The sequence below is a fragment of the Oryzias latipes genome, chromosome 3, assembly GCF_053564925.1.
Source record: "Oryzias latipes strain Hd-rR chromosome 3, Olatipes_Hd-rR_3.1".
In the NCBI taxonomy this organism is placed as follows: domain Eukaryota; kingdom Metazoa; phylum Chordata; class Actinopteri; order Beloniformes; family Adrianichthyidae; genus Oryzias; species Oryzias latipes.
Window position 1 is genome coordinate 22,609,572 of NC_136239.1, and position 15,727 is coordinate 22,625,298.

General features: G+C 36.6%; 2 protein-coding genes across 26 annotated transcripts in view; one reads left to right on the forward strand and one right to left on the reverse strand.

Annotated features, from left to right (window-relative positions):
• Positions 1–284: 284 nt before the first annotated feature.
• nucb2a (nucleobindin 2a) overlaps positions 285–15,727 on the reverse strand; it is a 58,068-nt gene continuing 42,625 nt past the window's right edge. Inside the window, exons 2-14 of one of the 2 annotated variants that reach the window (XM_078945217.1) lie at positions 8,401–8,421; positions 7,918–8,064; positions 6,730–6,837; positions 6,445–6,577; positions 6,195–6,298; positions 5,148–5,333; positions 4,890–4,980; positions 4,738–4,796; positions 4,568–4,660; positions 3,488–3,577; positions 3,220–3,390; positions 2,111–2,171; positions 285–2,016 (exon numbers count right to left, since the gene is read on the reverse strand). In XM_078945217.1, the coding sequence (XP_078801343.1) occupies positions 1,796–2,016; positions 2,111–2,171; positions 3,220–3,390; positions 3,488–3,577; positions 4,568–4,660; positions 4,738–4,796; positions 4,890–4,980; positions 5,148–5,333; positions 6,195–6,298; positions 6,445–6,577; positions 6,730–6,837; positions 7,918–8,064; positions 8,401–8,421 (1,485 nt within the window). In that variant the 3' untranslated portion in view covers positions 285–1,795. Of the gene's footprint in view, positions 2,017–2,110; positions 2,172–3,219; positions 3,391–3,487; positions 3,578–4,567; positions 4,661–4,737; positions 4,797–4,889; positions 4,981–5,147; positions 5,334–6,194; positions 6,299–6,444; positions 6,578–6,729; positions 6,838–7,917; positions 8,065–8,400; positions 8,592–15,727 lie in introns of those variants that run through there. The other variant, XM_004067019.4, reaches the window with a different exon arrangement.
• Positions 13,801–15,727, forward strand: part of plekha7b (pleckstrin homology domain containing, family A member 7b) — a 66,700-nt gene continuing 64,773 nt past the window's right edge. For 7 of the 24 annotated variants that reach the window (XM_078945181.1, XM_023953433.2, XM_078945182.1 and 4 more), the window contains exons 1-3: positions 13,807–13,978; positions 14,114–14,190; positions 14,302–14,359. In XM_078945181.1, coding sequence (XP_078801307.1) covers positions 13,896–13,978; positions 14,114–14,190; positions 14,302–14,359 — 218 coding nt within the window. In that variant the 5' untranslated portion in view covers positions 13,807–13,895. Of the gene's footprint in view, positions 13,979–14,113; positions 14,191–14,301; positions 14,360–15,727 lie in introns of all 24 variants that reach the window. The other 17 variants (XM_023953437.2, XM_078945187.1, XM_078945186.1 and 14 more) reach the window with 10 other exon arrangements.

The window sequence follows — 15,727 nt, forward strand, 5'->3', positions numbered from 1 at the left end:
GCCTTCACTTTTTACTTATCATTTCAATGAACTTTGGCAGAGAAGTTGCCATTTTTTTATTTTTTATAAATGAATGACAAGTTAACTGCATAGAGATGCTACCTTGAACTGTCCTTTCAACCTCATTAAGATTTTGGTGAAAAGGTTACAATTTAGCTTACCAATGTGGAAAATAACAGGATTAGAGTTCCATATCCTATTTACATTTACAGTAAAGGAGTTTTTCAAACGCTACAACTGTATGCTGTCAATTTCAAATTGGTTTGCAAATAAGAGGCGACATAAAAGGTAAAAGATTTTTATTGTCTTGAACTTGAGTGTAAAGTTGTGAAATGACTTAGCCAGCAGTTAACAAAAATTGAGCTGTAATTTCTGTACAAATGAAAAGGCTGTGCTGTTCAGAAACGGCTCGTAAACAAAAAACATGACGGCAAAGAGAAAAAAAAGTGTTTTGTAAAAAGCAATACAGACCGTAGTACCATTGGTTCTATTTAAAAAAATGTCTCCACAAATTAAGAGATCTTGTAGTAACTGGGAAATGAGCCACAAACACCCGTTTCTCATGATTGCAACAAGAACAAGCATGCAACTTGGACAGCATAACAAGCAGCCAGCGATCTGGAGGGAAAACAGCTTTTTGTTCCTCCAGACTCTTGAGAACAACATACAACCGCAAAACATGGATCTGGTCTGGATGCATCAACAAAAACAGTTTATACCAAAGGACACACCAGCTAACTATCTGAACACCTTAAAATTTTACATACATTGAACAAATTGAAGATTGGAGACATTTATCAAACCATAAATAAATATGGTACATATACATTTGTGTACAAATGCCTAAATTTCAAATGCATTCTTTCTGACATCCATCCATAACTCAAGTGACAAAGTGTTTGCTTTCATTTATTTCCAGCACAGTTTACACATTAAATTTGGTGGAATTGGCAGTTACTGAGACCTGTTTCTACAAAGCTTTGATTCACTTTTTATACTCGATCACTCAAAGAAAAATGCTGCCATGCACTTTACAACTAAGGAGGTATTTTTAAAATGCTTCTATACTGTTTGAAAGTGGTTGGAAAAAAGAATTCGGACTCCACATAAACCATTGTGAGTAAACATTTGACCAAGTGTGCAGAAAAAAAAAACAATCAGCCTTAATCAAATAGGTTTCATTCAAAACCTACATAAAATTTGAAAATGCTAAATATCCCCATAGTGCACAGTTTGCTCTTTTAAACCTTTATTACAATAGAAAATGTTCAAAATGTACCTCATAATGTCTTGAGTGTATTACTGCATCATAAAACATTTTCCACCATAATGTTCGTATTTACTTTTTCAAAAGACTTTTAGGAAAAAACTTATATCAGACAATAAAAGTAAGGCTAGTATAAAAATTGACTTTTTGTTTTTTAGCTTTTACAGCTCAACAGTCTTTCAGATTAAAACGCTATTCTTGTTTTTGTCTTACAGCCAGTTTTATTGACACTCATTAATGGTTAAACTTTGCTGACATTTCTTTCAAACTTTCTATTCTGGTTTTAGGATACATGCTTAAAATCTTTTAACCTTAAATTGTAAGGCCCTTTTGTAATCCAAGGATTAGCGGTAATGAGGAGAAAAGCTTCCTTATGTGCCTCACTTTTTCATGTCAAGTGTATTGAACTCTCTAACATGGAGCATGCTGGGTAGTCTTCACTGCTTAAGAGGCCCATGCTCAGTGGGAGTGTTTCACTTTTACCAGTTAAGGTGCCACTAAGGTTTTGGTGAGTTTTTCGCAGTAGTTTTAAGGCTGGTGAGGATGTTCTTGTCCGACTTCTGGTTGAACTGCTGGTATTTCCTGATGAGTCTGCTGGGGGATGTTCTGTTGATGTTCCTCATGTTGTACGAGGTGTTCTTGGGGTGAAGCTGGAGGCAGCTGGTCTTGATGTCCTGGAAGCTGAGCCTCTTGTTCAACATGCAACTGGTTGTCAGCGGCTTGCACGTGTGAGATATCATTTCCTTCAACTGTAACAAGGAGTCCATTTTGAGTTATCAAGACATTCAGTGCTTTAAAACAGCTGACAAAAAGGACACACCAAACTGTGAAGTAACTACTCACCGTGCACCTCCGGCAGACCGTCTACCTTCTGCGACTTGAGACGTTCCATATGCTCAACAGCCTGCAACCAGTGAAACTTTCATACATTTGGAAAGAGCTCATTGTATTCAAATAAACCAGAATCACTAGATGCATGAAAAAAATTACATTTTTAAGAAGATATTCCAAAAATGTAAACATTTTTAATTAAACTAAGCTCTTAATTGGTCATTCATTGTCCCATATTTTAGCCTTTCACATTTGCTCAGCTAACATGAGTACTTACACACATGAAATACAACAAATTCTATTTTTTATCACATCTGGTTTCAACAGGTAAAGACCCACTCCAATGAAAATTGTGTTTTTGGTGTTTTTAACATGTTCTTGGAGCAATTTTCTGATGATAAGGGACATATATTAAGAAAATTAAGATTAAAACTGCGTTTCTGAGTATTTCTTTATTGTGACTCAGGAGCAGCAGTAAAAATTGAAAAAGCTTAGAATTGTTACGTACAAACAACAATTGGCAGACTACAAGCTCCCTGCTCCGCTCCACTGATGCATTCACTTGCAGACAAATACTGTAGATCCATTTACGTCTTTGCCTTGTTTAAACTGGCATTTGACTCAAAACTGTATGGCTGGATAGCTCCAATATACCGTAACTTGCAAATGCTGTTGCTCCGTAATGTTAGCTTGGGGTTGGGAGGGGTCGTAAGCTAGCGGGAGAGAGTGTAAACAATGGGATGATGGGAAATGTGCACAGGCTTACTTCCACACCAACAGACCAGCCCACAACTCAGAGGCACATTTTTAATGAACTACTGCCGCTCTGCAGAAACTATATCCCACAAAACGACAGTTTATTATTTTTTTATTATGCCTAAAAACGACATAATCGTAATTAACACACACCATTGGGAACACTTTTACAAAAGGTCAAATGATGATTGGAGAACTTCAACATGTGAAGTCATTTTATTTTAAAACGTCTTTTAAAAGGCTTTTGTTCAGGATGTTTTCCTACTCTCTTTGATTTATATTCTGCCAGCTCCATTTGTCCCAACTAATATATTATTCATCTGCTGTAACAGAGCTTTTTCCTGCTGCACTGTAGCACTCCTTACCTGCTGAAGTTCTATTTTTTGTGCATTGAGCTGTTCCTGCTGTCTCTCCAGCTCAGTTCTCTGCTTCTGAAGGTCAACAGCCCTCTGATTGAGGTCCTGCTCTTGCTGAGCGAGATGCTCTTCAAATTCCCTCATCTCTGCATCTGTGTAAGCCTGATTTTGCTCCAGAGTCTTGGGAACAAAGTAATTTGAGCATCAGTGACCACTAGAATCATAAGAGAACATCTTTAGGATTTAGGGTTTGAGAGCCTTTTATATGGTTTCTCACCTCCCAGCTATCTGGCTCCAGGAATTCCTTTTTCTTTGTAGCAACAAGGAACTCATCCATAGAAACCAACCTGTCTTTATTAGTATCGACCTGCAACAAAAGAAAAACAGCACGGTTGTTAATATATCAAGATCCTCAAGTATCACTAATACTCGAGTATTCTACATAAAACAAGCACAATGACTGTGCGTGGATGTCAAAAATCCAGACCTGTGTATGGTCTGGATTATACAGACAGATACATGTAGAAAATATTTTTACTTTTTGTTTTTCCACATTTTCTACATATAATTATTTTTTAGATATACACTTGCAACACTGATTTTCAGCATTTTACGTTGGGAAATGCTGATTTTTCTAATTTTTATCCTTTCATTTTGTCCGCTTCCTTTCTTTCCGTCTCACATGTTACATTGATGTGCAGTACCATGACAACCCTTCCACATCTCAAAAACTGCTTTTTCATTCTTCTTTCCAGCCTGAAAACACTAGGAAGATGACAAGAACATTTTTTTCCAGTAAACAGCAGATTTTTCTGTAAAGTGACTCTCTTTAAAATATTTTGATTTGAAATGGTTAATTCCAAGCAATCAAAGCAAGAATCATGCACAAAACAGTCCAATCAGCATTCATACATTCGAACAAAGACGTATCAAACTTAGGATAATTAGACATTAAATCAAAGATTGCTTGAAAGGGAGTGGAAGGAAGCGAACTTATATAATCCCACCCCTGTTTTACCGGAACCATTTTTATTACATGATTTATCATTTATCAAATATACAACTACAAGTGTTGTAAATGAAAAAGAAAACTTAAAAGGTTAAAATCCAAGAATGTTTATTCTAAAACACTGAAGCTCTAACAGGTGACTGGCTACTAAGCATCTGTGCCATCACTTTCTCTTTTTTAGTTACATTGTCATTACTGATTTGATTTATTTGTTTGATGTTATGTAAAAGGCGAAAAATTAAAGAATAACGTTGGTTTCAATTACAATTTACATGTTTAACACCTCTGACCTAAAAAAAAACATTCAACAGGATGACAGCTGTGAAAATGTGTCCTGACTACTTGTACCTCATTCATAACATGCTCTCTCATTCGTAGCCGCTCTTCCTCCATTTCCACCATGTCATCCTCTTCATTGGTGGGATCATAAATCTTCTCCAGCTAAAAATCACAGAAAATATCAGCCAGCGCAAAGTCATCCAACATGCTCTAACAGATTTCTGAGACTGTGGCTTTACCTCTTTGGTGAACAACGCTTCCAGCTCCTGTTCATCAAAGAAACCATCTCCATTTGTATCTGAGTTTTAAAGAAGTGCTTCATTAATGAAAAATACCACTCCCCAAATTATGCAGGGCTAAATGAAAACCAAGAGACCGCTGAAGAATTTACCATGAAGATTGAAGAAGGTTTTTGGATCAAAATCTTCTGGGTCCAAACCATCTGCCTCCTCCCACACTTCCTTAAGTTGATTCTCACTACCCTGCAGCAAGAAATGATGCGTTCATTTGAGTTCATATTAAAGTAAGAGTTATTAGAGTTAATAAAATTAAAAAAAAAACATGTCTGTAAAAGGTTAATAAACGGAAAATGCAATAAGTCTTGCATTGGTGCAGAAAACAAACTATAAACAGTCTCTGAATCACTTACAGGATGGTTCACTTTGGGGTGATCAGCATGTTTCTTCCTCATCTCCTCATAGTGTTCCTCCTCTTTCTTCCGCTCTTCGTCATTGAGAGTTTTCAGATGTTCCCGTCTGTCATGCTCTTTCATCATCTCATATCTCTTAAACTCCTCGTGTCTTTCCTTGTCATAGTTCTCCAGATCCTTTGTGGCCTAGACGCAGGTTCAAATAATTGCAGGGGTGAACACGTGATTAGATGAAGTAACTAAACCGCAAAAGCCAGCATGTGTTACAATTTTTGTCTCTTCAACACTTCACCACAACTAACTTATTGTTTACTGCTGTTTCAAACAGTATTTACTGACATTTAGGTATGATTTGTGTTGAACCTGTGTTCCAAGTCTTACTTTGTGATTAAAACAACAACAACTTATAAACAATCAACAAAGAAAACGAAATGAAACAGAATTAGGACTGGGAGACTTTAGAAGATTGGACCTAGACAAAGAACAAGGATTTTGGATTGATTTATTGATGCCAAATAATAAGTTAGTGACCAGACTTTAAATTTCATGAGCAAAAAAGTATTTGTCTATGAGACAAAAATAAAATGTCTTTTGCCTAATCCATTAAAATGTGAAGAGATGTTGGGCTAGACTGAAAAGTTTAGAAACCAAGACAGGCATTTTAAGAAAAAAAAATAGTGTTTATCATACTAATTCTATGACAGACATAAAAAAAGCTGAAGAAAGATTTAGCTAACATGGGGTCATTAATAAACCTGCTCAATGACAATGCACTACCTGATTTACAAAAGAAGATCATTTTTATTAGCAACTTTATGCTTTTTAAAACCATTTTTGCTTGTAGTGCAGAAATAAAAGTCTGGGCCAATTGGGAAAATTCCAACTTCCTTTGCTCAATTTTGGCTTTGGTAGTTCTTAGCTCCATGTTGCCTTTAGTATGAGATGCTCAGTGTGTAAGTGGAAAGATTTTTCAATTTGTGTCGCAGGAACAGCTGTAACACTTCATATTAAATCCATACTGTGAAGGAAGTAACAATAAGGCTTTACCGATTTAATTAGCCGATCCAGGTCTTCCACCTCAAACGTATGTGGATTCATGTGGTTTAGATATTCAAACTGCTTCAGAAGAGCCTGGTGGTCCACTGCTATGTCTTCTCAAACAGAACATGTTGGCAGAGTTAAAAAAAAGTAAAATTAGAAAATATTTCCTAAACCACGATTTAAACAATTTTATTTGTAGTGGACTGTGCCGCAATTTACAGAAAAAAAAACAAACACTTGAAGCAGCAAAGCCTACCGTTCCCGCCCTCTATGTCTTGCTTGGCTTTAATCAGGGTGCGCAGGCGGTTGACCTCTTGCCTTTTCAACTCGTCTAGTTTTGTTCTCACATGGTGGCTGACAAAATCAAGTTCTTTAGCCAGCTTACCCTGCTACAATACAAACAAATGATGGAAAAGTTGTGTTTTAATTGGCTGGTGAGGTGAGCTTGAGCAAAAAAAGAATGAATTAATCATAGCAAAAATCTATGAAAAGTTGCTTCATTGTATGTCACTAATGTTCAAAAATTAAACAACAATCTTACCTTGATGTCTTCCATGTCTGTATTGTGGAGCTTTTCTCGAAAATGCTGATCTTTCTCAAGAAAATCAATAACCTCTCTGAGGTAGCGATCATAGTGGAGTCCAGTATCCTATAAAAATAACCCATTAAAAATGTTTGGATGCATTATTACAATCCTCGGTTTAAAACCAAATGTATGCAACACCATTAAACCAAATTGTGGTGACTCGTTGCATCCCTACTACATACCAGTACGTGTATGTAGAAATGTTTTTTGCTAAATTTAAGGAGTTATTTTTTATCATTTTATTACTTTACACCAGGTTTAGTGTAAGCCTCTGAAAGGTTCTTTGTCCTTGTTACTAAGCAAGTAACAATAACCAAATGTTCGCCTCTTATGTTATTTTTTTAGGATAAATGACTCATTTCGGGTCCAGAAATGAGACAGTTGTATGTGTGTATTTGAAAAATGAATACCATGTAGAACTGTTGTACCAACAAATTGCATGAATTTGTGCAGTAGTTAATGAATTCTTACATTTTGATAAAAAAAATAAAAAAAAATCCCTATGCAATGTGACTGCCTGAAATAAATAAGCAGCAATAGCCTGCATACTGTGTTAAATAACTGAAACTTATCCTGTGGAAAGCATTTTGAGATCATCTCCTAAAAAAATGTAGGCATTGACTAACGCATTGAATAATATAAAGATAAAATATGAGTACTTTTTACAGAGACAACCTAGATGAATGTACACTTTCTTTTGCATTCTTTTATGCAGTTGCAGTATTTTCACAACCTGCTTCACTATACATTTGTGCCTAAACTGTAGCAAAGACACAAACATCTCCAAAACAACACTGAGACACTAGCAGTTCCTTATCAGTGTGGTGTGCGGCTGTGTGAGCTCCATGTCAGCTCTTAATCTATTTCATGTGGTAATAACAAACCTGTGGCTGTCATGTGGTAACAAACCAGTTCATGTGTAAACTTTAAAGAGATCATGGACAAAAAAGGCATTGCCGGCACTAGTTATGACAATCTAAACGAAAAAGCCATGACATTTTAAAAGGACATGGTATTTGTGGGGGAATTCTTTACATTTTCATACTGGTTGTCAAAAGAAAATAAAAAACATTTATAAAAAACTGACAACTTTTCTCTTATATCTGGTGAGATCTCAGGTTGTTGGCCATGACATTTTCTTACCACATTCGCTGGCGGTTCTTCTGGTTGTTGCTCTGGCTCTTTGACTTTCGTCTTGTCGATGCTGATCGGAACTGCATCTAAACACGACTGCAGCATGATCAGCAGGAGAGCGCAGCTGCTGAGAAGAGCTCGACTCCAGCACATCATCTGCACGTGAACACAAATCCAAAACAGTCGCTTAAGAGCGAAGGTCAGCGTAAATAAAATTAGCGAGGTGCTCGGCTGCCCTGAATGTGTCGTCTAGACAGCTCTCCAACCCTATCATGAGGTGCTACCTATTAATAACCAGCGTAGGGTTTTGAGGCTAGCCTTAGCTGAACCACTGACAGTCAGAACTGGCTAAATAAGTTACAAGAAATTAAGGAACGAAGTAAACGTGTAACGGTAACACAGACATTGGGATACAAACCCGTTATCTTACTCTAAACACTACATAAAGTCCTTCGCTAAGGTTAAACGTTGTTGTGTTGTTTGAATACTCACTTTTACGTGATTTCTAAAGCCCATTTGCCGGATTTCCTCCCTTTGCTCTCAGCTGGGGCTGCTAGGTCGTAATTCAGCATGTAAGGCAGAACGCGAGTCACCGCCGACCTAATTGGCCAGCACAACGGTAATAGCACGTTAGGTTGCAGTGTACAGTACGTGGCGAGATGACGTAAGAGAGGTGGGCGGGACTTTGAGAAAGAACAGGAAAATAAGGGAACACGTATGCAAAAAATAAACATGAACTATTTTAATAACTTATCTGTTGATAAAAGTGTTTTTAAAATTGTAATTTAATAATAGTTGCACTAATGTTTCAACAGCTTCTTTCAGTTAAAAACTACACGATGAAAGGATGAAATTCGTTAACACCCTTTAAAGTGCTGATTTTATTTAGCATTTTAAATAAAAAAAAATTGTAAGAAAATCTTAAATTATTTTAGATAAAAATGCATTCTTTACATTTACAGAAAATACAAATTAAAGTTTTCAGGTTAACATTTTTAAATATTTTGAAATGTAAACCCAAACATGGCAATATTTTCTGTCTAATTGCTAGTTGCGCTGGTTTTTATGATGTTTAAAAAAATCCTGAATATTAAAAGTTCTATAAAAAGCCTTTCTAAACCTGCTAAATTCTGTTGAGGTCACAGGGTTGCTGGAGCCTATCCCACCTGTTGTGCAAAGGCTGTAGACACCCTGGGTGGGCAGTCTGTCGCAGGGCCCTAGTCACATTCCACCACTGAGTTATTAAGAAATAAAAAAAAAAAGTAATTTAAGAAATGATATTCAATTTACCATCTTTAACACTATAGTTTGTGTTTTTTATATCATTAAAAGTCTATTTGTATCCTAAAAAAGACATTTTTTAAATATGTAAATCAAGAAAGAGGAGCTTGATTTTTAATAGTTAATTATTTATGAATAGATAAGTTGTTACATAATATTTAATAAGAAGTCTGTAGTGTTCTGACTATTTCTGACAAATTCATTTAGGCTGTAAAAAGCGTATGACAAAATTATTTCAAAAGAATCTCAAATCTTTTTTGAAAGCAGAAGGTGTTGTAAAAATTAGTAGGGATAACGGATTTACAAAAATATGCCTCACCTTTAGATGAAATACAACTGTTCACATTTTTAACAACCTAAAAGATCATATGGCCTTTGTGTGGACATGTGAAAAGCATGTTCTCAATGAAAAGCTCTAGTGGTAAAAACTCCACCTATGTACAGTAGAGATCTCCTTCAGCTTTTATTTGAGTGTTTGAAGGCACCACTCTGAATAATGTTCCTAGATCCATCTCCACCCAGTGGAGCTTAGTTGAATGAAGATGAAATGATCGTACACATCTTGATGCCTTCATTACTGTAAAGTCAAATAATGAAAATTGAGAGGTTGGTCTGATGGGGCTACCTCTTCTTTATTTTCTTTTTTTTTTTTTTAACATAAGGAAGATGATTCACTAAACATGTTTGTGATTTCTATAATGTATGTATATTGTCACAAAAATGCTCTAATTTTTTTTTTGGATTGTAGTTATCTCTAAAATACAATCTAAAACACTTTCTGGATCTTTTCTGAATGGTCCTCTGATCTAAATCATTTGTCCTCTCCAGTAGGGGTCAGCATTGTAATCTGTTGGTTTGGTAAAAAAAAAGACTTTCGTCCATCCATCCTGTCAGTTTAGAATTGTCCTTTAGAAAATAATCTGTTTACAAGTGCAGCTTTGTAAAAATATTTTAATGAATAACTAATTAAAATCAGCTATAAAACAGCATTCTTGTTTATACCCATTGATACTGATACAATTATTTAATTAAGTAACTAACATAACTTTAATAATGGTGTAATTTAACTTTGTTCAAAAGAAAACAGAAAAGTTTTGATTTATCTTGAAATAACCATAAATATTATGTTGACGGGAACAACACAACACCGATATTTTTTCATTATTTTTTAATTTTCTTGTCATTGCAACTATAAAATTTGTAATAAAAATGCAAGAATTAAAAACGAAAATTAAAAATTACATGTTATATATTCACAAATCCTGGCAGGTACAGGCAGACAATAAATCCAGCTTCTCCCTGGATAAGTGAGCTGATCACTAAATATAACATTCCTGCCCTGTAGATGTCGTTGCCATATAGTTCATTGAGCTTAGAGGCAATTAATCACTGTCCTAGAATCATAACGACGTTGGGAAGTAAATGAAAAGCTTCAGCGAATAGAGACAATCAGCAGTTCTGTTTCCATTAACGTCCATTCATGTGTTGATTAAATGGACTTCATATTAAAATATTATTTTCACTTTGAACTGAAAATACATGCTCTTTTAGTTCCAAGTCTAGTGACCAATTTTTAGTGCATATTTGATATTGTTGGCATTATGAGATACTTTAAAGGCAAGTATCTCTGAAACAATAGCATCGATTTCCTATATGAGGTTCTGCCAGGTAGATTAGGATCCAAATAAACTGAGGATCAAGACAAACTCAGAATAATTTAATCCTTACTTCATTTTCTACTCAGCACCTTTCGTGAGGTGTGATTCAGCGGGAGGAGGCTCTCAGAGGAGAAGACAATAACACTGAGTCACCTTGCTGCATTGTGAGCCTCTGGCAGCCAGGAGGAAGGATTCAGCATCCACTGCAGAGCTGCAGTGGCTGGTGTAGCAACTGCAACTGTGTCTATCTGTGTGAGCAGATTAGTATGTATGTATAAATGGATGCTCATATAGTCCAGATGATGATAAATCATACCAAGGACAAACACCATCACTTGACTGCAGCACTGAAATGATTACTCTGCAGTATGGAGAGTGCTTTTGCCCTTCATGTATCAGACATGTTGAGGATGGACATATTTAGAGTACTGATGTGGATCAATTCAAATGAGCTAAATTTAACATAAATGACACAGATTTTCATTAAATAACTTAGCATGCCTTTACACTGGGAGAGCCACACCTGAATGAGCTACTGAAACCCTTTTCTGCAGAGTGTGCTTCTTAAATTGATTCCTATAACTTCACTCTTTAGGGCAGGCATAAATTCAAACACATATTTCACCGATAACCTTTGAAGCTCATTATAATGCATGAGAAAGCTTACACAACTTAGCCCAAGAGCCTAAACTGTAAAACACTGATTTGACAGAGACATTTTCATCAAGTATTTTAATTTAAAAAAAAGTAAAATCTAGAGTTTGCTTTTTGGCAACAGGCAGATATTAGCCATCATTGATGTGCAAGTTACTTCCAACTGTTATACATGAAATACAACTTGTTAATGTTATTCAAAAGCTACTTTTGCTACTAGCTACTATCTACTATAATTTGTTACTGTCTGAGAATTGTAATACTTACTACTTTCAAGTTGATCTTTCTATGAGACCTGCAATAGCAAAATATAGGCTTTTTAGCAAGACATAGATGAAATAAAAGTCTGGGGTTATGAAGCCTAAAAGGAAATTGGGCTCATTAAGTCTAAATGAATTTAAAAAAAAAAAAACTTAGAATGTCTACAAAAGAAAAAAAAAGAAGGAAAAAGGATTTTTATGACATTTTTGTGTTCATGCCACATGGTCATGCTGGTTTAGAGAATTTCATTTTGTGCATTTAGTCTGTTGTTATATCCTCTTGACTTCCAGCAATATAACTTTGCATTCTCTACAGTAGAGGACAAAATTATTTGAGAACATTTCTAAACCTGAATATTTCCCGACCACTTAGTACTTCTGAATTAAAACATTTTGGTACATACAGAGGAAATTTGGGGCTTTTCAATGATAGCAAATGTGAAGGAATGTGTCTCTGGGAACTGGAGTTTTGGGCGGATTTAAAAAAAATAGACAAGTTGTTAAACAAATAGCCTAACATGTGATACTTTGTCCCATCAAAATTAATCTAATAACTTGCTTTTAGTTACTCCCATCAGTGGTCCTAATCCTCATTCACTGCATTATCGTGTTGCCAGAATGGATGAGGGTTGGAGGACCCAGCTTGAGGGGAGAGAAGCTACCTGCCAGACTTAAAGACCTGAACTATTAAAAAAAAACTGAACAAAAGTAACACATGTTAAACAAAATCTGTGACAAAATTATCTTACTGACAAATGAAAATCCAAAGACGATGGATTGAGAGGCAACCAGGTGAAACTGAAAGGTGTTTCAGTGGTATTTCACTGGAATCTGGTGGGACAGAAAACTTGAACACAAAACATAACATGATTACACATAGAAAATAAACAAGGAAGACAAATAAATAAACAATCTTTACATTCAAGTTTTGACCTTAATTATATAAATGAAAGCATTCAGCTTCTTAGATAAATGGTAAATAATTATTTGATTTCACTAATAACCTGACTCTGAATGCTTTCTCTTTTATTGTATTTTTTTCTTTTTGAAATAGTAGCTTTGACTTGATGCCAGCCAATAATTTTAAAGTCCGTCTTAAAAAAAGACAAAAGAACAATAATCATTAGACAGACTATTTATAAAAAATAGAGCCAAGAACCATATATTTTTACCCTCTAACGTTTTAATGATAAGCTCTGATAGCCTGACTGAATTCTTAGGCTACTGGTTCATGTTTCTTAATTTGCACAAACTAAAGTGTGGTGTTTTTTTGTTTTTTTTGTTTCAGTCAAATCTCATATTCAATCATACGTTCTCATACACAGTTTTTGTTACTACTTCCTCATAACTTGATCACTTGTTGCTCAAAAAATAGATAAAGAATATTTGATTTTTTTGATCAGATTGGCCTAATGAAGTGTAACCCTGTTGCTTTCTTTTAATGCCCAGCAAATAATCCTGTCTTAACAATTATGGGACTCTATCTTAACAACCTGGCCTGAAAGGAAATATATAAAATGCATGGAGGCATTTTTTTAAACTTCTATTCAATGTTCATTGTTTGTTTGATAATGCTGATAACGTTTTAATTGATATATATAAATGAAGATGGACAAACAATGACGATATAAATGTAACAAACTCATCACTGGTGAAAAGTCAAGCCAACCTTACTGTTATCAACTTTTCAGGTTTTTATTTTTAATTTTTATCACAGTTCCTTATCCTATGCTTCATGGCCATTTTTTGAAGGGTTGGAAATCTGTCTGAGCCAAATCTTTTCTCCTCAGACATTGTGTTGATAAAACATGTCTATTTGTGTGAATTGTTGACAATAATCCCTAAATATTTGTCAAATGAACATCCTCTTTTGAGTTCAGATTGCACACAAGTCAAATTATTTTGAAACGGTTGAATCCGGTGCTCCTCTCTGGAGTGGATGAAAGAATCATTTTTATTTCAAGTCTTTTGTTCCGATTGTTATTCTTTGGCATTCTTCCCCTTTAACACCCACGTTGCCCGTGAGGTGGCATTATTATCCGGGCTCCCTAGAAAAAGTCTGCGGAGTGTGGAGCCTGGAGGAGGCGCGGGGAGGAGGAGGAGGGGGGACTGGAGTCGTCAGAGACTAGGGATCATGGCGGCACCTCTCGGACGGGACACCCTACCTGACCACTGGTCGTACGGAGTTTGCAGAGATGGACGGGTTTTCTTTACAAAGTGAGCGGTGTTCAATCTTTTGGCGCCACTTTTTGAGGCATTACCGCCGCGCGGCGGGTGTCTGGGTTTCTTTTCTTTTGCCTTTGGTTTGATATTGTTTTATTGCCGTTCAGTAACAGGTGTCTTTTCTTGCAGCGATACATCTCGTAGCACTACTTGGCTTCATCCCCGCACTGGTGAGCCCGTGAACTCCGGACACATGATACGTTCAGGTACCCGACAAAACTACCGCGGTTTTCAGGGTGTCCGGAGGAGGGGGGACGTTGCTGCTGCAGTGTGGGGTTCGTGTTTGTAATAATGGCTCGTTCTTGTTCGTGTTACAGACTTGCCCAGAGGATGGGAAGAGGGTTTCACGGAGGAAGGAGCCAGCTACTTCATCAAGTGAGTGTCCGAAATGGCTCTGTGTTTGGGGCTTCTTTACACTTTGGTATCTTCTGTGTTCGGTTTTATACCAATAAATGTTTTTTTTTAAATAACCCCTTCGGAGTTTAGAGCAGCGGGACAGAGAAATGCGACGTTCAGGGACCCCCACAGGAAAAAGTGAAACCAATGGTCCGCCTTTGCAGTGTGAATGGAGAGTGCCTTGCAGGACAGGAGGGAAGTTATTAAAATTCCCCTCACATCCACCATGCAGGACCTCTACTCTCTCTGTCAGATAGGTGTGCAGCCCAAGTGTGCAGCTTGTGTGGCAGTGAACTGGAAGGCTGTAAAGGTTGCAGCCAGGAGAGGGATGTGTCCATTTGATGACAGAGATGAATGGCGTGATTTCTTTATTGAAGCAGGGAGGACATCATTTTCAAAGTCATGGCTGTGGAGTTTTTGTTTGGGGAAATTTGTGCATCCCTCCTTCTTTTAGAATGAAAGGATTGTTAAAAGAAACTAACAAAATTGACACCATCTGCCGAAACACTCCAGAAAGATTCATGCTCTTGATGTTATCCGATTATAGGCATTTCCACTCTTAATGACCTGGACATTTGCTGACGTGTCAATCATGCAATACGACCTCATGCTGTCAGAATTCAGGGTAAATAAATAGTGGAGAACGGTGATATCCCGAATAGCGATGCAATAGATCTGGATCATTATTAGCTGCAATGTCACCCACAAAGCTTGTTTAAGGTCCATGTCCAGTCATGCCCCTTTTAGTTTGCCCAATTTGCTCCAGACAGAGGGCTTGTATGGTGAGTTTTATGCCCACATAGCTGTAGGCTTTCTGCAGTTGATCGCTACAAATAGGGAGGCATTTTCTTTGTGGTGCTCCGCAGAGTGTCGCTGTGAAATAACAACATGTATTTATTGTGGCAATGCTGGCTTCATAAAATGAAAAAAGAAAGACAAAAATGCTGTTTAAATCAAAACATGTCAGTGTCAAAAGATGAATGTTTGTTTGCTGATCTGCAGAATAAAGAGAATCTTTGTTTTTTCTCAGGAAACAGAAGGATAGAACAATGCAAGTGTGAGGTTTGGTGATATATGGCATCCTAAATGTCAAGTCTTTGAGACAGATCGCCTACTTGATGCCCATTTGGCTTTTTACAATGATTCCTTTCTTTTTTCTTTGTTTTTGTGACAAGCACCAGGGAAACACACTGATCTCTTGTGCTCAGTTGCTTCCTCCAATCACTGCTTGACATCTTGCCGGGTTTCTTTGCCACGTGAAAAGGCAGTACAATTGGTTCTGGCGTGGTGGGTAGATCCGCTTTTGCTTTGTTCTGAGTGTGCTTCCTCTGGACCAGCAGCTTGTCC